Source organism: Hippocampus comes, unplaced genomic scaffold, assembly GCF_001891065.2.
Source record: "Hippocampus comes isolate QL1 unplaced genomic scaffold, H_comes_QL1_v1.1 scaffold367, whole genome shotgun sequence".
NCBI lineage: Eukaryota > Metazoa > Chordata > Actinopteri > Syngnathiformes > Syngnathidae > Hippocampus > Hippocampus comes.
In genome coordinates, this window is record NW_017805741.1 from 359,514 (window position 1) to 380,941 (window position 21,428).

The following is a 21,428-nucleotide window of genomic DNA, read 5'->3' on the forward strand; positions in this document are numbered from 1 at the left end:
TAGAGGGCAGGGCTGAGCGAGTCGCCAATGGAAAGAGAGCGAGGCGCTGCCGGCGCACGCGCGCCTGTGCGTGCTAAGTGACAAAGGCACGGGGCTGATGGGATTTTCTGGGCAAATGACTGCAAGTGTTTGCGAGAGCAGGTTAAGGTGTCACAAAAAGAATGTAAAATCATGATTTAAAAAAAACAAAAAAACAAAACGAGATTTGTACTCCAGCTGTCGCAAACTTTCAGAGTATTCTACCGATCAATCGGATTAAAATGTGTATTTTTAAAGCGCCTCAATGTGCACGTGAGGCCCTCCTCATGTTCTCGTGTAGAATCAGTGACTTTGACCACGCATTTGCTTTTGGGAGGGGGGGGGCTGCCCTGGTGAGTGACGTGGGTGTCGGTGAATGAAAGGGTTGGGTTGGGCAGTTTGTGTGTGTGTTGAATGAATCAACGTGAGCTTGTGTTTTTGTGGGGTAGGCCCCCCCGGGTGCCCTCCCCCCATATTTTACGTTCAGAGATTTTGCGCTGATCTTTTTTTTTTTTTTTTTTTAATTGAATGATTTGCGTTATTCGATTAATCGTTGCGGCCCGAGATTGAAACACTTTTGCAGTATCATTGGATTAACTTTAGCCTTCGTTGGATTTTTTTGCAACTCTAATTACAAAAAGAGTTGCCTCAGAAAATGTGGAGCCGAACAGTCGAGGTGGACTCCACTCAAACAAAAGTACTGTTGTCAAACTTATGCTACGGTGTTTTGTTTTGACATTGTGTTAGCCTAATAGCATCACTGCATAATTGCAAAATGCCAATGTGCTTCCTCGTACATTGTGGTTTTGTTGGTGTACATTGTAAGTCATCCATCCATAAAGGGTGAATCTAGTTTGTTGTTTGAAGACGTTAACAGAACAGAGGAGCAAGATTCAGGTCTCCGTTGACCAGATTGTTAAAAAAAAAAAAAAAATTACTCGTATTTTGGGGGGTAAAACAGTCATTTAAGTTGGAACAACTTTGAAATCTAAGTGATTGACATTTAAGGCAACTATGTTATTTAGCACAACAAAGCAAGGTTGTTTGCTCCAAAACAATTTGGTGCGTTGTTTTTGGGGAACGAGACAAATTTCACGACGTCAAAAGGAAAAATTGTTTTGTTGTTTTGCCCGACTTCGAATGTTTGCTTTTGTTGCCTTAACAAAGACCGCTGAACGGGATGATACATTTCGATATGCTGATCACATCGCGCAAACTCGTGTTTGCTCCAATATGAGCTCGAAAGTGAGCATGCAACTGTCATATTTTAAGAGCCCATCATTGGAAACAAACCCTCAAGAAAAGAAAAACGTAACTCACAAATGCAATCAAAGTTGAGTCGCTCCACAGCTGAAAGCCCGAGGGGCTCCCCACAACAGCACGTCATGTCGTCTCAACCAAATTCCTGACTCTCCACACTTGTCAACACAAACCCAGCCAGAATGCAAAACCGACAACAGTGTCGGACTTCACAAATAAAATGAACATGAGCACCTTTTGAGCTTTTTCAGTCCCGCATGATCATTGTTACGTTTGCCATACGTCGTCATTTATTTAAAGTCAAATTTCCCTCCGATAAACTCCCCAAATTAGCACTCAATGGTCATAGGCAACTTCATCACTTAGCCGTTAAAACCAAAGTTGGCAACGGGTATTCAACCGAATAAACGCACATGTCAATTCATGCCATTTTTCCACTGTTTCTACTTTTTCACGAACACTCCAAACAATCGCGCGCGTCACAACGAGCAAAGTGCGGTGATTAAACAAACAAACAAACAAGGCTCCCGGAAACGTGGCCATTCATACTTGAGGACGTCGGAGCTCAAACTTACCGACGGGGGAAGAAGTTACATCCGGCACGTATTCCGTCAAGTTTTGTGTCAGGTGCTCAAGAGTTCAGCGAGTGAGGAAAACGAAAGAGGAGAACGCCTGCGGCCGGCTGCGAGTTGATTGAAACTGCTCGACTTGCACCACGCGAAGCAGCAGCCCTGGATTTCGCTGATGCGTTCAGGGACACCTCGGGAATCTGGGCTGCGCAACTGGCGCGACCTCTTCGTGAATATCTGACTGCGCGATTTTGTTGCTCTTGTTGTTGTTGTTTTTTTTTTGTTGCTATTCCATACTTTGACGAGACGCCGAATGTTGTCATCATTCTATAATTTGTATATTTAGTTCGATAATTTGAAGATCAGTGGGTTTTTGGGTCATATTTTGCGGTCCCCAAACACCTTCATAAGTACAGTAATATGTACTCAACGTACGTACACGGACAGACTCGGACCCCCGTTTGCTCGCCGTTTTGTATCTTTCCGTATTTTTGCCACTGTCATTTTTGCAAGAATTGTTTTGGGTTTAAATTCACATTTCTAATATTCCGCAATTTTGTCATTTACAGTCGCCTATTTCATTTTACATCATAAGATGGTGGTTCTGCCATTCATATTATGTACAGCATTTGATTTCTGATGAATTTTAAGCTTTCTATTTTTATTTTTTACGTTGGACTCCAAATCATTTAAAATGCTTCATCTCACACCGTAATCCGGTGGGCGGTGGCTATTAATAAAAGCTCGTTTATTTCATTTGACATCATTGGCTGACTTTTTTATTATTATCTTCATGACAAACGGTGTTGAGGAAAACATTTTGCCAAATCGAAATCGAATAAAATACTTTCAATTGAGTGATTTTGCACGTCCTCAAACATCCAACTGTACGTGAATGCAGCCTTTCTGTCGTCGCGAAACTGTGGACAGGAAGACAATAAGCGAGTCTGGTCTGTGTCTAAACGTGCGCGCGCGCACGCGAGTGTGTCACCCGTTTGGAATGTCTGGCAGATGCAATTTACCAACTCGCCAATGCCAGATGTCCATTTTTGCAGTCCTATACATTAGGTGGCAATTACACCGCTGACCTTGTTGCTTGCCTTTTTTTGCTTTGTCGTTCCTACTGCATCCAGTCTACAGCATGTTTGTATGTAGGGCTCCATTTTTTTTCTTCTTCGTCTGAACTGACTGCCCACACATACACAAAAGTCCTTTCAACCTGACAGCCTGCAAAGGCGCCTATTTCAACTTCATTTTCCCTCCCCTGCGCACTGATGTGAAGCATGATGCCATCCTGCAGGAATGTGGAATCCCCCCGGAAAAAAAGAACAAAAAATCAAAGTTGAAAAAAAAAAAATCATTCCTCTCCACCAAGGAGTGTGATGTACTGTAGTTCTACCACTGCGAATTTACATTGTTTGGAACATGGCAGAAAGAATTAGCACGTCCGTCAGTCAATGACCCGATCAAGCATGATAGAAATTTGTTGGGTATATTTCATTAAGATGGCCAGTGACTAAGTGTAAATATGCTTTTGCATCCTTTGTAAATGAATTTAAACGATTTGTATTACGAGCCAGGCAGGTGACGACGCTGCTGAGATTGGTTCGCACAGATTGGTACATTGCTCCCTCTAGTGTCAGAACTTGTGCATTACAGTCACGTCTCAGGACCGCTTCACCTCATTTCCAAACATTGTACAGTGGTACCTCTAATTAGGAACATCTCTTCATACGAAAATTTCAAATTACGAAACGCCTCAACAGGAAAAGATTGCCTCTTGCTTCGAAAGAAATGTCAGGACACGAGAGGTAAAAATAAAGTTCAGGGAGATACTCTCAGCTCCGAGTTTCCTGAACGCAACATACTTCTAGCTACGAGGTAAAAATAAAGTTCAGGGAGCTACTCGCAGCTCCGAGTTTTTCTGAACGCAACATACTTCTAGCTGCTCTGCCATTGGCTAATTACCGAGCATCATCCTGACATCCCATTGGCTAAGAGGGACTTTGTACCGTATGAGATAAATAAATCTGATTGCACTGAGTGTATGCAGCGTCCTCATCATTCGCCCCTTGGGCCACGAGGTGTTCCGATATTTTTACGTAAATGTCAATCACCCAGAAAGTGTTCACCGGTCCAGCGATGGCTCACTATGTTGATGTTTGCCTTGGACATTTTCGAAGGATTGTTAAAAGCCGACAAAAGCAAACGTCCTTGTATCAGTTCTTTATAAAACGCCAGACACAAAACACTTATGAGAGAGAACATGAGCAAAAGAGGACAAAAAACGACGAAGACCCAGTCAAAATTAAATGACCATCATTTTTATTCTTTCTTTTTTACATGATGCACAACTTGCTTGGAACCAGTTAGGGCATTTACATGGAAAACGCGTCTCTCCTAATAAATTTTTCCTAGTTAAGAAATTTCTTCCAGAACCAATTAATTCAGTAAGTAGAGGACCCACTGTATCTTTAGCCCCCCACCGATTTGCAAGCAAACTTATTAAATGCCCCAGACCGTCACTTGAGGTGCATGTATTCCACTTCAACTGCCCTAAAAGTGAACATTGAATAGTGCTCTCGATTCAGGAAGGAGAATGTGTCCTCGATGTTGTGCAACCCTGCATCGATGTCTTATGCAGCAGCCCCACAAAAAAAGGGCGCTGTTTACAGTGACGGGAGAGAGATAAACAAAGAAGCCTTTGTGCACATGCACGCACACAATGACAACAATCCATCCCAGCGGGGCATTATCCTCTCACCTGACTCAGTGGTTTATTTGGCTTCAGTGCTGGAGAACTGTTTGGTTTTCTTTTTTTTAACAAGAGAGTCTGTAAAACAACTAAACCAGTCACATTCACATCAGGTGTAATCGATCGAGGTCGTGGGGACTTTATGACTGAGTCGTGTTGGACTAAATAGAATCCATCTGTATGCAGAAATGTACACAATGGCATGACAGAGATGATGACAATAAACAGAAGCAACAGCAGTAGAGCTCTAATTTAAGATTGAAACAAAATTCTTCATTTACTTATCATTGGAAACAATGTGCAATCAGGTCGACAGAATGACTCCAAAATAATAATAATAAAATCAAGCAAGCGAGTAGATAATGTGTAATCTGTAGGGCAGGGGTGCCCATTCCATCGATCGCGATTGACCAGTAGATCAAGGACTGGTCCCAAGTCGATCCGAGGGGTGTCGAGCGGAAAAAAAAACAAACTCTCTGTGCAAGTTAGTAATATATTTTTTTGTGTCAATGCACACCGCACCCTAATAATTCAATCAGTCTCACTTTCACAAAAAGTACTTTAAAAAGAAAAGAAAAGAAAGCAGGTCATCTTTAACCTATGGTGACGTGTGCCTGCGTCACCGGAAGTTGTTAGCGCTTAGCAGTCTGCAGTTGCAGCTTGTGACAAGAGTTGTTGCGCTCTATCTTTTATCGTTATCATTATTCTCATTCAGAGTTTCTTTTCAAAATTCACCGAGGGGATGGACAAAGAATGGGAATCTGGAGGGCCGAGAGTAGCATTTGAAAATGTTACGCGTGAGCTACCATCGGGAACAGGCTGCAAAAGTGCGTCGCATGCCTCAGCGTCAGGCGTATGCGCGCGTGCGGATGCGCGCTAACGGGTCGATCGCAGCAGGTTGGTTATCGAAAAGTAGATCTTCGCTCCAAAAAGTTTGGGCACCCCTGCTCTAGGGCTTTAAAATCGGTCAGATTTTTGGGAAAGCGAAAAGCAAAAATATATTTTTGTGGGGTTGAAGACTAACGCTTTCATTTCAGCATCATTTTGGTGTAAATAGGAGCTAGAATCAAGATTGAAAAGGGTATCACTAAATCAAACGTCGTCACGTCGACTTTGCCGAAGTTCGCGTGACGCCCAGGTTTCACGAGGACGTCGAAATATTCATGTCAGGTTAGCGAGCGCGCTCAAGTTGAACTTGAAGAGACGAGAACAAAAGCGTACAGTACAGCAGCTGTCATCCAAGTGACACGTGAATAGGTCTGAAGACTCTGCTTTGACATCGAACAATGCTCGTTTTCGCAGTAGCAAAGCGGTGCCTTGAGATACCGGCCGTCCTTCAAACCTTTGTATCGCGGCGGTGACCTGAACTTGACTCACAGCAAGCACCGTTCGGGCAGATAGCGAACAACTCCTCGCCCACCAAAAAGAGGGAGGCTTCAAGCTTTTGAACGCCACTCCCGGTCGCACTGTCAAATTTCGCCTCGCTCAAGTCCGCCAGCTTGATGCTAACGCACAAAGTTAAACGGCGAAAGATGAAACGTGTTAAGCTCATTGTCTCAAGGCACCACTCGTCGCTTTTAGCGCGTTGAGCGATCACAGCATTTCAGTCAACAACAATTCTTCCAAATGTGGGTTTGTACAACCCTTCAGTGCAAGTATCGGAACGCATCATTCGACATTTGGGGGAGACTCCTTGCTTGCGAAGTGTCCCAATGCCTTTTACTCCCAGTCAAGGCACAGGTTTCGTTTCGGTATCGACTTACAGTGTATCGTCAGTAACGTGATATCATCTTTTGAGAGAGCAAATCAATTCCTGCAGTAGTTCACGAAAGCGATCCCTGAGAATCCTACTTCACTTAAACCGAGAAATGTTACAAAAATGTCCATACTTGCTTGGAATTTTTTTTCTTTTAATTGTGCGGAATTGAAGTGATTGAAACAAAATGGGAGTGCACATCTGTTGTATTAAACAGTCTTTTCAAACATGTTTGATCATCTATTAGATGATGGCAACCCACCATAGATTTTTTTTTTTTTTTTTTAGGGAGGGGTCACAGTGTGAACGGTCCTAATGCTGGCTTTAGTGACTTCATTTAGGCTCGACGGCGTGGCGACGAGCTTAGGCTGTCTTTAATCAAACAGTTTCACTGCGGTGGTACTCAGATTTTCAGTTTTTTTTTTTTTTTTTGCATTGCACATAAAGAACAGAGAAAATTAAGTGTAAATACACGTTTCACTCCACAGGACCCAAGGCAGCAGCGGCGGTCTTCACTGTAGTACAGATCGTTCCGCTTCATTTGAAAGGTCAAGAAAATGACAACTTCCTGTGACGAGGTCTCGTGCAAGCACCAAAGTTCAACACAATCCAAATCAGTGACGGTTTGACCTCTACCGTTTTCTTTTGAAAAACATTCAATCTGGGCTCGTAACCGTTGCCCTCTTAAAGTTTGGCAATGTTCTGAATGACGTTTCATTTGGATTTCTGTTTTCATGTTCAAGCCAATGCGTTGCGCTGAGCAGCTCGAAGCTTCCCTATTTCAAGTTAGCCACGTTTCTGAATGGTTAGTTGAAATTAGGCATGCGCCGATACCGAGGTACGAAATTCTCCGATACCGTGCAGACCGTGACCACATCAGTTATGAGCCCAAAGTGTGATGTGTCGCCTTTGAAGTCTTTTTTTTTTTTTTAACGGGTCTGGGTTTGAATTTTTATGTGGTTAGACTCGACTTTGGAGGCTTTTGGTTCAATGCGGTTTGATGTTCATGACAAATAGGGTACAGAAGAAATCAAGACGAAGAGTAGCGAGGGAAAGTGAAAACAATAAATAGCAATGCAAGCGAGACTACTTGCTTTCAGCTCTTGCGTGAGTTGATGTACCACTTGCGCAAGGCGACGCCGCTGGTGCTCAACACGATGCACAGAGCCCCACCGAGGCTCCACCAGCTGGGCGCGCGGCCCAAGAAAACGAACTGGAAGAAGAAGGCCAGCACCACGTCCACCGTCCTGGTCAGGGCCACGGGGCCGGCCTTCTCCAGCTGGAGGGCTTTGGTCAGGAAGCTTTGGCCTGCGATGCCCAGGACGGCGATCAGCATCAGCATCCAGCGGTCTTGGCCGCACGAGGGGATTTTCCACTCCCCGAGGATGCTGACGGTGATGACGCACTCGATGAAGCCAATGACGGCATAATACCACACCGAGAGGTAGTAGTGGACGCTCTTCCCGATCTTACGCAGGACAACCATGGTACATGCGGCCCCAATCGCTCCTACGGAAAAAAAAATACAAATATCGAGATCAGGGCTGAACGCTTTTGAAAGATAATCCAGTTGCAATTACTTCTTTTTTTTTTTTTCAACCAGACATTTGAATTGAATTCAATCCAAAATAAATTCTAAAACTGTTTGCGATTCAATTAAAAGAACATTTGATATTTAAAATAAACAGATAAAATAAAAACAGCAAGGGCTCCAAATTTGAACCCTGTGGAACACCATATGACAGAAGAGGACTCAGGATAATTAAACCCTGTGATTTTACTTTTTTTTTTTAACAAAAATTTGCCATTAACAGCATATATAATTTTTGATCGAAGATGAAATCTGGTTCAACATTTCAAATAGAATTAACCAAAAATGTATCCACTGACTGGATAACAGATTCTGTCAAACTGTTAACAGTTAAAACTCACCCGCAAAAGCAGCGATGGTCCCCTTGATGTGGTTTGTGTAGTTTCCCTCAATGCCTTGGATATGTTGACCAAAGAGAAACGGCGGCCGGGCGATGAGGATGACCCCGGTCAAGGTGAAGACGGTGAACACGCAGTCCCACATTGTACACTTTTCCTTCAGGAAGACCCAGGCCAGCAGCGAGGTGAAGACTGGATTACTGTTTCAAAACAAAAAAAAAAAAATGCGTTCGTATATTTACCCAAGTCTAGCGCGCCCAGATAGGAATGTTTCATCTCACCTGAACATGATGACGGTGGCATCAGCCAGCGGCATCTGCTGCACAGCGTAGAAGAGCAGGATCATGGCGTTGGAGCCCAGGAAGCCCCGCAGCATTAGATATGGACGTTTGTCCCGGGGACCCAGGAAGCCTGTCCTGCAGGAGCACAGATATGGGGGTGACGGATGAATGGAAAACAAAATGGATGGTGGGGTTGGGCTGACCAGACTGTGATGGATGTCAATTGCATTTTGGGTAAGAGATGACGCAAGGATGGATGCATGGGCTGAAATGTGGTCCAGATGTCATTTTGTAAGGGTGTGGCTTCATGGTGGTGGAGGGTGGGGTGGGGGAAGTGTGAGGGAAGGACAATCTGGTGAGTTTTTATCTATCTCAAACCATATAAAAAACATTTTAGAGATTGCAATATTCACACATTGGTTCCGAAATAGGAAAACATTTTCGCAAATTTGAAAAAAAAGAAAAAGCTCATCACTCTATCGTGTGAACAACACATATTCTTTTTCCTCTGCAAAGCAAGTAGAGAACTACGGCCGACTTAGGAGTTTTCATGTGTGTTTTTCTGCTAAGTGTGAAAGATCATAAAAGAATGACATCATGTGCAATAAGTGGACTGTAGTCTTTTGGTTGATTGTACAAAAATCGAAATTTTTGAGTATCATGGATATACACAAGGCGGCAAAAATAAACACAGAGTCAATGTTATTCCACAGTCCCGCTTCGAGGGGACGAATAACCCTTTCATCTCATGCTTACTTGTGGTAAATGAGTAAGGGCACTATGAAGAGCATCTGGAAGAAGCAGCGGATGCCGCTGATCTCGATAGCGTGCACTCCCTGGATGGTCTTCACCAAGAGCGAGATGATGGAAAAGAAGACGGTGGACACAAAGGCGTAGAACAACCCGAGGCCCGGACACCGCTTTTGCTTCCCTGTGGAAAGGAAAGAGAACAAAAATGGTTTCGAAAACAACTCAAGCCAAGCATACCGATTGTCGAGGTCATATTTCCGCCGTCTTTGTGATCCTGCACAGCGTGACGCCTATTTGCCATCGCTGATATCAGATTGCTTGTTCTAACCTTTAGTCAGGAAAAGGCCTAATTGTTCAGAAAGCGGTAGGAATTACTAGGTACAATGCTATGAGCAGTGTCCAATTTCCTTGTACAGTTCCAAAAAGAACTTCAATACCTTCTCGTTCACTGCAAACGTTATTGTCATTTTCTAACCTTTCCCCCACCCTGGTCAGAAACTAATAATGGGCAACTCAGGTCTATCCATTCATCCATTTGCTGTCGCGTTTTTCCTCAGGTCACAGGTGAGCCCATCACAGCTGACTCTGGGCGAGAGGAAGGGCACACGCCTGTGGGGAGACGTTGGGATTTGCCAGTAGTGACCGTTTGAAAATGTTCACATGAGCTGACAATTAAAGAAAGTGTTAAATGTGATATTTATCCGTTACCTGATTCTAATGAACGTGCTCGGTGTCTTCAAATAAATGGTTAAAAATCACACATGAGGGTAAATGTGTTATTTCAGAGAAGTGTGCATCAAACTGTGCGCTTTTCATTCATCTGTTTTTCTTTGCTACCTATACACATTTTTACAACTTAAACGGGTTATGAATAGCTAAATTACCAAAGAGGGAAATGTGACCCCCCCCCCACACCTCTCCCAAATAATGCTCAATGGTCAGCTCGTCAAACTAGCTAAAATGATGACATCAAGTACATATAACGTTAATTCATGAACGATTTGTAGATTGCCATTGTGCGCGAAATTAAGTGGGGAGCCTCACAGGGTTTTCAGTTGCTGTGAGATTGACGAAAACATTATAAAACATTTCAACGTACACGCGGAAACGTGAAACGACAGTAAACGTACAGTCGCGCTTACGTAATAGAAGTCACGTGACAAGAGCACCGTTATCGCTGTGTGACGTCACGCGACAGTAAATCAATACACTTTCCAGCCTTCTTTTTTTTTTGCAGAAGGCAACATAGAAAATATAATTTAAGCAACAAGGGCACACACGAATTGGAAATGAAGCGTACCTTGGCTGGCGCTCTGGTCGGTGGATGCCGGCTTCCTGGTGACGCGCGACACCGGCGGCGGGCACAGCGTCTCCCTCTCGCCGCCCTCCGGTAACTTGCAAGCGGCCGCGTCCTCCTCAGCATCGCCGTCGAGGTACCGCCACGCTCGCGAGTGAGTCCCCTCCTTCGACGGCTCGCTGTCCCCGCACCAGCGGCCGCCGTCGCTGCCGCTATTTTCGCCATGACTGGCAACTTTGTGGAACACGACCGTGACGTGATCGGGGGCGACTAACGCGCTCTCCGGTGGGCAATGGTCGCGGTCAGCCATGGTAAGATGCGAGCGCCGGGCGGCAGCATGCCTCGACACGGCGACTACCCGGCCCTTGGTTCCCCACAAGTGGTTGGAAAGGCGAAGTTAATAACTAACCTTGCCTGGCCCGGTCGCCGACTCGCATGCAATGATGACTTTAGCCACAGGGGGGAGAAGAAATGAAGCCTCCCCGCCACTTTGATTGACAACCGAAACAGTCACCAACGTTCACGCCCCCGGTTTGCTGGGGGGGGGGGGTGTTCAGGACGACGCTGTTTGCACCAACACCTGACGCGCATTACGTTTTTAGGCCCATCATACGATTGAATAAACGTATTCTTTGTCACAATGCTGACACTTGAATCCCTTAATCGGAGGTGGCAGAGCACTCACACTCTGTACGTAACCCTTGCATACTGTTCATTGTTAAGTCGCAAGTGACCAAGGCCATGATTATTTTCATAGTAAATGTCCATGTCACATGAGGTAGTACAGATCTTTTTTGACTAAAGTATCTACGATCAAAACTATCTTCTGTTGTATTACCCATTCAAAGAAAAAAATAGTTGCAGGTTTCTGGGAAAATGCGGCGCAAATACAGTTTGCAGAACACTTTCAGTCTCCCCCTTGAGCCGTTACCAATGTCCTGTAAAAACAAAAATAAAAACATACACACATTATTGCATGTACAGTTTCACCCATCGGAGTTTTCCATCGTCCCCCTTGATTTAACCCACACTGATGAATCTTCAATACAATTTCGTACGCACAGATTAAATTTGAGCTGTAACAGTGACATTTTCTGGGGGGGTGGGTTGCCATCGAATTGAACCCAAAGTTAAATAAAAGTCAATTAGACGTATGTATATATGTGTTTACGTGTCCCGAAAGATCGTAAAGGTCTATCAGGTTGTCATATTTTGAAATTGTTACATCGCACTAAATCGTCTTTTGTGGAGAGATGCGCACCCCTTGGAAAGGTAGAAGTACTAATTCAACACCTGTAAAGTACACATGAGATATACCCAAAAAGTAGAGAAACTTCCCTGCACATAGAAATTTTATATATATATATATATATATATATATATATATATATATATACACACACACATACCTGTACACACACAATGACAGAATAACTGCAAAATAAATGAAAAAAACATCGGAATTTTCGATTGTTTTAATGATACTCAACATCATGCTGTCGCTAACATCACCAAGTGACAAAAAAAAGACCGAGTGCGGTCATTTCTACCTCCAAAAGCTGTGTGGTATGAATTCCATTATTTGTACAGTGTCATCAACAAAATAAGTAAGTAAAAATCCTATTTGGCCAATTGTTGCGGGTCGTGTGAACCGTTTTCAGAATTGCATTGTGATTCCCAACGAGAGGAGCGTGTGAATGCACAGGTACTGCAACTCCCAACAATGCTTTTGTCAGTGAGGGCGAAAACGGGGCAAGAGTGCAGTGAAAGGGAGCGAGGCGGGTGACACAGTGGGACGCTTCTAGTGAGTCATTCATCCGAAAAGCACCGCCGCGAGTGTCGGCATCATGCATCGAGTCTTGCGTAAGCGACGGTCACAGATTGGATGGAGAAGAGCTGATTGCGTGCTCTGGAAGTGGTGTCAACGGAATCGATGGCATTCTCACTTTGGAGCATGTTTTTCGGTCGCTAAATTGCAGCAGAGTCCCAATCGTCCACCCTCCATCACGCGACACATGGTACTGTGAATGAAGTCTGCTCAAGCTCGCGCAGTCGCTGTGACAGTGGCACATCATCCATTACGGGATGCTTGTCAAACCCCAGTATGTTCGACGGGCCTTTTTCGGGGTCACAAGTGGGCTGGATTCTATCCCTGCTGAGGCGGCGTCGACCCCGGTTCAATTACAGGGCACATGGGCAAGACAACCGTTGACATCTACGGTTGGGGCAAATGTTCGAGTCTTGAAAATGTTCCCATTGTAGGACGAATAAATGTTATCTGAAATCAAAGCGGTATGCGTGTTTTTGGAATGCGGGAGGGAGCCCGAGTTGGCGGAGCAAAGCCCGCTGCGCACAGAAAGGACCGAGATTTGAACCCCGAGCCCCTCGACTGTGAAACCCTCATCCGAAAAGAAGCGAACCGCGACTGATGACGTCTTGAAAATCCTCTTTTCATTGGATGACGCGGGTCTCCGATGCGACCGGTTCCGCTGCGTCATATGAAACGCGACAAGATCTGCAAGTGTTCCGGGTCGCTGTTTTGCATTTCCTCTAAGCCTGGACCACAGCTCAAGTCCCCCCCCCCGGCCATGTCCTGTTCTTCAATCTTCCAAGACCCGCTATCCTTATCTACGCCGGCCGCCCCCCAAGCGTCTCCCCCCCGGTCATCAGCACCAGATTCCCCTAGCGTGTGCACTGCCTGCATTCTAAACGAGTCGTAACACATGTCAGATAAACAGTGACGGACGGTGAAGACGGCGAGCCCAAACGGGAGGGCGGATTTAATGGCTAAGATCGATCATGAGATGCTCGTATATCTGCGACTTCCCCTTAAAGCTGGATGCAATCAGGAAGTCCCGCCCGTCGAGCGACACCAGAGAAAAGCCCCGCGGCGCCTGGATGCTCAGCTCCTGGGACGGAACAAACTGGCCCCGCTCGGCGTCCCACCGGTAGATCTGCGTCAGCGAATAATCACTGCCCAGGATGGCGTACTGCCAGTTGCCGACGGAGACGGGCTGGAAAACCATGGATCCGCGGGAGGGAAAGGTCTGGACCTCCTTGAACATGGCGCCGTCCCAACGCATCACTTTGGAGTCCCCGATAAATCTCGTCAGGCAAATGAACAGCTCACCTTTGGAAAAGGACAAAGGTTCAAAGGGTCGTGAAGCTCACTGCGCACCGACTTGATTCTGTTTTGAGTCTTGCGCCTGTAAATGCGAACCTATCGAGTTGGAGTAGCTCTACCTTCGACAAAGTCGGATGTCGCGAATTGTAAGAGTCGAGGGCGAGCACCGTATAATCAAACTCAAGCTCTTACTCTTGACCAGGAAGTGTCGGACGGCCAAGACGTCCTCCATCTCCGGTAAGTCGGTCCTGCGGTCAAACCTCTTGCGGCCCCTGTTCCACTGATAAACCACGGGCCTCTGGGAGCTGCTGGATAAGATCAGGTGGGCTTTGTTGGAGATCTCCAAGTATTCCACGTCTGTATCTCGGTGCCACGGGTGGAGGGACTGGTGAGAGTAAAACCCGTTGCCGTTCCATTTGTATATGGTCGTGTCGCCGGCCTACAAGAGGAGCCCAATGTCACAAGAGAACGAAAGGGAACGGCACAGGACAGGACAGGACGGGCTACCTTCGAGCTATCCGCGATGACGAAGAACGACTCGCCGTCGATCACAAAGGTCTCGATGTCGTTGGGTTTGCGGATTTTCAAGATGTCGATGTCCTGGATCTTGATGAATTTGTTGGCAGAAACGTCCCGCTTGTAAATATGGGAGCCACCGAAGAGTTGCGCCACAATGACGAAAAGGTGGTCGCGGATGGCCAGGGGCTTGCAGACCACGGTGGAAGTGCCTGGAACATGTCGCAGAAGCGTTAGCGCCTCACCGTCGAGCCTCGGTTGGCGCTTCCCTCGGCCCGACTTACTTTCAATGGTGTCGAAGCTTCGGAAGGTCATCTCGACATGATCCCATTCCAGGAAGCTGCACGTCCCAGCGAACGGCTGCGCAAACACAACGTACTGCTCTTCACCAAAGGCGAAGGCCTCAACGGAAATGGACTCAAAGTTCAGCGACTGGTAGGCGGCGAACTCTGCGAAGGAGCATCATTTTTAGCATCCGTATACGGGAGGTCAAAATGTCATCTGTCTTTTTGCTACCTGACGCGATGCAATCAAAGGAGCGCGGCAGCAGGTCATTGATTTTCTTGCCCCGGTGGACGGGCGGCCCGCTGCAGTAGATCTGGTCCAGGGTGGCGTTGGTGTGGCGCATCCACTCGACCAGCCACTTGAGTTTGCAATCGCAGAGCAGGTTGTTGCCTCTCAGGTCCCTTCGTACAATCGCATAACGTGTGAGTGCGCTACGAGATCAAACTCGGCGTCGCATGCACAGAGGGTCAAACGGCCTCATCTCTGAGCAAACGATGACAATGAGAAGGAAAATATCACGCGCGGGAGCTCCTGCAGCACTCACCTAACCCGCCGCATTTGTGCATAGATAGCCATGCATGTGGTAACGGGTACGACGGGATTGTTTTTTTTTTCTTTAAGTGAGTTCCATCGGGTGGGCAAACGGCGCAAGGGCATCGTTGTGAGTAGGCGGGGTACACCCTGGAGCGATTGCCAGCCAATGGCAGGGCGCACACATAGACGAGCAACCATTCGCGCTCACAATGGCACCTCGGGACAATTTCGAGTCTTCCGTTGACCTGCCACGGACGTTTTGGGAATGTGGAAGGAACCCGGAACGCCCGGAGAAAACCCACGCGGGCACGGGCAGCACGTGCAAACTCCACACAGGAAGAGGCGGACGTACGAACAAGTCGACCGCCGCGCCGCCCCGCAAGAATCATTTCATTGGCGAATTTCTGGCCGATTATTTTGGAAAGGGCTCACACTAGCCAATTCAAATAAAGAAATAAATTCCTCGATCTGACCCTAGTTGTAATGCACAAAATACATTTGCCCAAATGAGGGAGACGCCTGGCACTTCCTCCAGTCGAGTATGTCCGAAAACGCAGTCTTCCCAATCCATGAGGCTTTGCAGACGGTGACTTTTGGGGCTTTATGAGCCAGCGGCGACGAGGAAACAAGGGAATACTCACACTTTCGTCAAAGCATCCAGTCCCTCAAACACATCCTTAGGCAGCGTCTCAAGGTTGTTGTACGCCAGACTCCTTCAAGGGGAAAGAAGAAACATGCGCAGCGGTGACCGAAGGGACATTTGCTCTCAACCCCAAAGCGGAACGAGAAGCGGATGAAAACAAAAAGAAGTCAGCTTAATTCATGAGCGCTGCATTATTTATTTGGGACCCGGTGTTCCGAGTGGCGCGTTTTTGCATGGCTGCGCTCTTTGAATGCATGATGACAGAGCAGAAAGGGGGAAAGGGGTTGGTCGGGGGTGGGGGTGACTTAGCCAGCATGGCCAATTGAATCATGCATTTGTCAATTCTACCGCAGTTCATCTTCTCGCGTTAGTGAAATAGCCTCGGACATAATTACCCCGAAAGTTGCGCTGACAGAGTCTAATATTTCTGGTGCACGGCGCTCTAAATCCTCTCGGAATGACTTGTGAGAAACCTCGGGAACAGATTATAGGTCACCTGCTTTGGGGGTTATTTGAAGGCACGGTTATTTTTGGTCTCAACCTGCGGATTGGGTCACGCTATCTTTGCGCGAGCAGTTGAGGAGGCTGACAGGCAATCGTTCAAATCGCGTCGTGGCCGTGGCGGATTTGGCTCGAGCATTTGCCTTTCTTCCGAATCAAATATGAGGGCAAACAGACCATTTCTTGAGCGTGTACTTCATATTTTTTGGAAGCAAACTGATCCAAAGGACACCCTCAGCCTCGCATGCTGCAGCGCTTTTCATCTCGGGCGATTAGCAATCGATGACTTGGCGTGTTGCTAAATGATACTCACAGGTGGGTCATTGATTTCAGGCCTCGGAATGCAAAGGGGGAGAGTGTCGCAATCTTGTTATTTTCAATGAATCTGGAAAAGATTGTTTGCTTGTTGGTATGTGGCTATTTCACGATACCAAAAAAGATATTGAAAAAGAAATAGCTACAGATATTCCAGATGCGGCAGGCCGACGAAGGCATCGTCATCGATGAGGTCAAAGGAGTTGGCCGTGAACAACCTGTCGAGAGAAAATCAACACAAAAAGGGAGAGTGAGCGAAAAACGGCGACGCTAATTCGGCTGCCGTCTTCGGGAGCCGAAGCAGCAAAGTGACGTGGCGCCGCCGCGTGTTCCTCATTATTTATGTATGTTATTTAGATTTGTCCAAACACATGACAAAATCTGACAGCAAAATGAACCTACATGGCAACGACCGTCTTGCGCTACAGCGTTTATTATTTGTACAAGTGCAATGCGTCACTTGGGGTAAGGCATTTATTTATTGATTCTTTTGTTCAAAAGCATGTCCACAACAACACTGACTATTTGTTGACAAACTTGACTGCACACAATATCAGCCATTCATTTGCGGGGAAAGGCCGCATTTTTATAGTACTCGTACATGACATGATACCATGGATGGGCGAGTGGCAGAAAGAACCAAGTGTCTGGTCATATCAAATCATACGATGTGGATGGAAAGCCGGATTCACCGCGGCACAAATAAACGACAATAGTGCAAAATAGAGATCGACTCACAGTAGTTGCAAGGCAGGCGTATGCACAAAGCTTCCCCCGGCGATTTCGTTGAATCCGGACTTGACAAAAGACCTGAACAGCACGGAGAAGACTGGGTGGGTTGAACATTTCGGAAGCGTGGAGCGCGCGTGACGCCAAGTAAAGCAAAGCAGGCAGCCACTTACAGCGAGAGCACGTCTGAAGGGAAGGTGCGAGGCACGGCTCGGACGTTGTCGCACAGGGCGTTCTCTTTGGTGCAAGTACAGCCAGCGGGGCATCGGGCCTGCTTCACTCTCCGTCCGTCTGCTGCGAGCGAGCACGCGGCGACCACCCAAAGCACGAGCGGCCAGCCTCGCGCGCTCCTGCCCGCGGTTGCCATCTCCCTTAAATTGTCCTGCTTGAGACTCGCAACTTCTCGGTTCACAAGAAAAATGCAGAGTGAGTCCGTTGTTGGTGTGCGCTGCTTTCGGGTCCAAGACGCCGTTCCAGTATGCGGGACTGCAAATGGGCACAGAGAACAGATTGATGTCCCCCTGCAATAGAGCAACCCCCCCCACCCCCTCAACCCACTTCTCTCCCGCCTCCCTCCTCGAAATGTTGTCTGCTGCTTATTAGTCTGCTGCATACAAAGAAGTTGGATCCCATGAAAGGGGAACAAGAGAAGGATGTTGGGCGGTGGGGTGGGGGTGCTGCTCCAAACAAATGCGCAGGGGTGGGGTGGGGGGTTCTCTGTCTTATCAGCCGCTCCAGCTTTTATTGTCAGTATTTATGCGCGCTTCGAAGCTGTACGCGTTATTTAGGAGGCTTCTATTCATTCACGAGGCTCGAAGCAAATGCACCTGCCTCATTGAAGTGATGCCCCATTTTCCTCTTTGCTATGGTAATAAGACACATTAAATATTCATTTGGTGCACGAGACATTTTAATGGGACTCCCAAATTAAATGCATTGTTGTCTAGCTGTAATGTATGAGGAAGAAGCGGCAGAGTATGACATATTTCTTTTTAAGGAGAGACGTATGCTATTGCATTATTGATAAGATCTTTCAACAATAACCACTGCCCGTTGTGTCCCACATTGGTCCCTTTGTTCTGTGTGGGTGGGGAAAAAGGGCACAAAACACAAGCCTTCTTTCTTCGCCACCTTTAAAAACGGATGGCTTGAAACTTTTTCACGCATAATAGCCTCTTTATATTTGAACTCAAGAGTTTAAACGACGACGTGGATCTCTTTTGTGCACGGCAACCTCGAAATACATCTCCCTTTCATTTACTGTTGGACTTCACCAGCTGCGTTTCAGTTTAAAAAAAATATATTTTCCATGCAGTACGTCCCCGTATGGCATAAGTGAACATTTATGTAAATAAAAGGCTAAATAAGCCAATTTAAGGTCGCCGCTCGACGTTAATGGATCTAAAGTTAGCAAAACGTACACACAATCGTGTATTTAACGCAGAAAAGTGTCATTGACCGGCACTGGTTATAGTGGTGCAGATATTTATCGGAAGATTTTTACATTTTCGGTCACAATGCGGTCGTGGTTTTCAAATCTGTCCGACTCATCCGGGAAACTTTGACATCATCGAAGCGCGGTTCCGCTTATTTAAGACGTCATTTTTGGGCGCCGCTTATTTGTAAACATTCTCTCGTAGCGCTTTTAAGGCGATTACATAAACCATGGACAATCTCGTCAAAGTCTGTATATTTATTTCTTTATTTTTTATTTACTTAATTGGGGGGGGGTTGTTGAAATACCACGTTTAGTTTAAAAATCCAAAACGTATTGTTGCGAGGCGATTGTCGCTACGTTAATTACATCGTAGCTAAACGAGTACATGCACAGAAAACGATGAGCCAATTTCTTTTCAAGCCACTATAGAGTTTATCTTTAAAAAAAAGGATTAAAATGTTGTCGTCGCGTTTTTAGAGCCTAATATTTTAATTCTCTTGCAGTATGTCGTGAAGCAAATTCTCGTGCATGCCCTATTCGGCATAAGACCAACACAAACGTTGTCGTGTATTTCAAAGGTGCACGGCGCCGGTGCCAACTACGACTCAGATTTCAGCGACGATGAGAGACAAGGCGAAACCTCCGAAAGCAGACTTAAAAGGTAAAACATGAATGAGGCTATGAGTTACATTTGCCCCTTCAGGGGGATGTGCAAGAAATAAAGGGAACCAAAGTTGATATTCTTGCTAATGCCAGGAAACATGAAGAAGACATTTTACAGAAGCCGTTCCAGAAAGATCGATACTCACAGGTGGCTCACCGCACTTTTCACTCCAACGAACTGGACAGGTATGCTGCGATCAATCCCATCTGAGCACATGTACGGTATCACAAACAATTATTGAACAACATGTTTTTGAAGGATGGTTGACGTCAAAATGAAAAAAAAACGAATAGTCATTCATAATGTCTGACTCTCATTTTAAAGTCCATTCATTTTACATCAGTTTTAAATGTTGTTAATCTCTGCTTTTCTTTTTTTTTTTTTTGCAGAGAGGAAGCCAGGAATAGAAGAGCCCACTTAATATCACTGACTGCTGTATCCTTTGTGTTTAATTGACCCTCATGCACAATACATGTCTAGGTTAACGTCCTTAAGCAGCTGCCCAGTTTGAGCGCCATAAGAAGTTTGTCGGCGACTACATACTTTACTATGGAGGACAAATGGCTGACTTCAAACGCTCGGCGTATGTATTTTGTCTTCGGTCGAAAACAGGCCAGTTCTTCACCATCCTCAATTTTCCTCCCTTCAGCGCAAATGACAAAACAGACTCGGATGTCCTACGTGAGAATCATCGCTTCCTCTGGAGGGACGAGGATGAAGAGGACATGACGTGGTAAACACCTTGCGGTCTCCTTTCGTAGATTCTACTACACTGCTGCATTTTCTCTGGACATTTGAACTTGCCTCTGGTATTTTTGTTTCCGAGGGAGAAAGAACTGGCAAAGAAGTATTACGACAAGCTGTTTAAGGAATACTGCATTGCCGATCTCAGTCGATATAAGGAAAACAAGGTGGGCTCAGTTGAAATAGAAATTGTAGCTAAAAGCAAAGTCAAAACACAAACTTTCAAATGAAACCGTACTTAAATGCAGTGTACAAAATGAAAAAAAATATCTGAAGCCATTGCAACATTATACAGAGTTTGAATGTTTAATTCAGTGATTCTTTTTGTGTATCCAATTAGTACGTGGACCAGACTACAGTCTATGGTATCTATTTTTGTCTTAAAAATGACACGCCTTATCTTATAAAAATGCATTCGTACCAAGCAAGGATGCCTCACCATGTCGTCTCCGCAATGGTGTAAATATCGAAATCAATGACATCTTCATGAAGTTCTACCAAGTGGACGCCTTCACGTGTGGGGGGGGAGGGGGGGGGGGGGGACACGCGAGATGGTTTTTAAAAGCCTTCCAGTGTGCAGTATGATGAGCAATTCTTTCCTCATAAACAATGACACAAGTTGCAAATGGGAATGGAAGGGGAAAGACAAGGGTGATTCGTCATCATATTCCCATCTCACCTCCCCAGCCACACCGCTCATACTTCTTGCACAAAAATGTCATCACCTGATTAAATGTGCTATTTTGTCACCGGGGGCCGGATGACATGACTCCCACTTGAACATTCATATTTTATGCGACGTTCCGGGCGCCTGCATCCTTTGCAACGTATCGGGTCATGTCCCCCCTCCCCCCGGCGAAGACGGGCTCGGTGGAGCGTGAGCTGAGGAAAGAGGCCATTCGATTTTGGGACAGATCCATTTAACATGACAAATAAATATAATGGCGTTTTATTTTCACAATGGCCTCGGCAGAGGTCCGCACTCGACAAAATGCCCCTTCCCGTTATCTCTGCTCGAATGTCGACGGAGCCGCACCACATTTGGAAGCTTTGCTTTGAAAAGCAACATAAGTGAAGCGACTCATTGGGATTCTTTCCATTTCTCTTCCAACAGTTTGGATTCCGCTGGCGGACAGAGAGCGAGGTTGTCTCGGGCAAAGGTAGGCAAACTGCACTTTGGGAATATTTGGGTTTATTTGAACACAAAAAAAACGGACATCCAGATCTCCACGGCGGTAGTTGGCGCAATATTGTGGCGGTTTGACACACTGGCATATCATCTGCATCAGAAAGGCTTTTATGGGGGGTAGGTTGGGGGGG

The 21,428-nt window shown here is 46.0% G+C and overlaps 4 protein-coding genes across 14 annotated transcripts in view; 1 reads left to right on the forward strand and 3 right to left on the reverse strand.

The window, feature by feature from the left end:
• Positions 1 to 2,253, reverse strand: part of plce1 (phospholipase C, epsilon 1) — a 40,494-nt gene extending 38,241 nt beyond the window's left edge. For 2 of the 4 annotated variants that reach the window (XM_019883327.1, XM_019883328.1), the window contains exon 1: positions 1,854 to 2,253. The gene's annotated coding sequence lies outside the window, so the exon portion shown is untranslated. The remainder of the gene's footprint in view (positions 1 to 1,853) is intronic. The other 2 variants (XM_019883331.1, XM_019883330.1) reach the window with 1 other exon arrangement.
• A 3,450-nt stretch (positions 2,254 to 5,703) lies between these two features.
• slc35g1 (solute carrier family 35 member G1) lies at positions 5,704 to 11,137 on the reverse strand. Its single transcript, XM_019883356.1, has 5 exons — positions 10,619 to 11,137; positions 9,325 to 9,499; positions 8,569 to 8,703; positions 8,291 to 8,487; positions 5,704 to 7,867 (listed from the first exon to the last, which is right to left on the reverse strand). Exons 1-5 carry the CDS (start codon positions 10,923 to 10,925, stop codon positions 7,455 to 7,457), a joined length of 1,227 nt encoding a protein of 408 aa, XP_019738915.1. The 5' UTR covers positions 10,926 to 11,137; the 3' UTR covers positions 5,704 to 7,454.
• Positions 11,138 to 12,085: 948 nt separating this feature from the next.
• The window catches only part of lgi1b (leucine-rich, glioma inactivated 1b), a 14,777-nt gene continuing 5,434 nt past the window's right edge, over positions 12,086 to 21,428 (reverse strand). For 5 of the 8 annotated variants that reach the window (XM_019883352.1, XM_019883348.1, XM_019883349.1 and 2 more), the window contains 10 exons: positions 19,510 to 19,570; positions 17,436 to 17,748; positions 17,272 to 17,343; positions 16,680 to 16,751; positions 16,532 to 16,603; positions 15,716 to 15,787; positions 14,772 to 14,941; positions 14,247 to 14,704; positions 13,932 to 14,178; positions 12,086 to 13,745 (listed from right to left, as the gene is read on the reverse strand). In XM_019883352.1, the coding sequence (XP_019738911.1) occupies positions 13,396 to 13,745; positions 13,932 to 14,178; positions 14,247 to 14,704; positions 14,772 to 14,941; positions 15,716 to 15,787; positions 16,532 to 16,603; positions 16,680 to 16,751; positions 17,272 to 17,343; positions 17,436 to 17,629 (1,707 nt within the window). In that variant the 5' untranslated portion in view covers positions 17,630 to 17,748; positions 19,510 to 19,570 and the 3' untranslated portion in view covers positions 12,086 to 13,395. Of the gene's footprint in view, positions 13,746 to 13,931; positions 14,179 to 14,246; positions 14,705 to 14,771; positions 14,942 to 15,715; positions 15,788 to 16,531; positions 16,604 to 16,679; positions 16,752 to 17,271; positions 17,344 to 17,435; positions 17,749 to 17,820; positions 18,738 to 18,766; positions 18,820 to 19,509; positions 19,571 to 21,428 lie in introns of those variants that run through there. The other 3 variants (XM_019883347.1, XM_019883353.1, XM_019883346.1) reach the window with 3 other exon arrangements.
• fra10ac1 (FRA10A associated CGG repeat 1) overlaps positions 18,847 to 21,428 on the forward strand; it is an 11,553-nt gene continuing 8,971 nt past the window's right edge. Inside the window, exons 1-8 of the mRNA XM_019883357.1 lie at positions 18,847 to 18,945; positions 19,279 to 19,361; positions 19,457 to 19,549; positions 19,754 to 19,799; positions 19,871 to 19,947; positions 20,014 to 20,097; positions 20,191 to 20,275; positions 21,223 to 21,268. Of these exons, the coding sequence (XP_019738916.1) occupies positions 18,928 to 18,945; positions 19,279 to 19,361; positions 19,457 to 19,549; positions 19,754 to 19,799; positions 19,871 to 19,947; positions 20,014 to 20,097; positions 20,191 to 20,275; positions 21,223 to 21,268 (532 nt within the window). The 5' untranslated portion in view covers positions 18,847 to 18,927. The remainder of the gene's footprint in view (positions 18,946 to 19,278; positions 19,362 to 19,456; positions 19,550 to 19,753; positions 19,800 to 19,870; positions 19,948 to 20,013; positions 20,098 to 20,190; positions 20,276 to 21,222; positions 21,269 to 21,428) is intronic.

What these genes read in the sequence shown, in the direction of transcription:
- slc35g1 (XM_019883356.1), bottom strand. Translation starts at nt 10,925, where the DNA reads ATGGCTGACCGCGACCATTGCCCACCGGAGAGCGCGTTAGTCGCCCCC. An exon ending in CGACCAGAGCGCCAGCCAAG is followed by an intron (nt 9,500 to 10,618) that starts GTACGCTTCATT and finishes TCCTTTCCACAG; the next exon opens with GGAAGCAAAAGCGGTGTCCG. An exon ending in GACCATCGCTGCTTTTGCGG is followed by an intron (nt 7,868 to 8,290) that starts GTGAGTTTTAAC and finishes TTTTTTCCGTAG; the next exon opens with GAGCGATTGGGGCCGCATGT.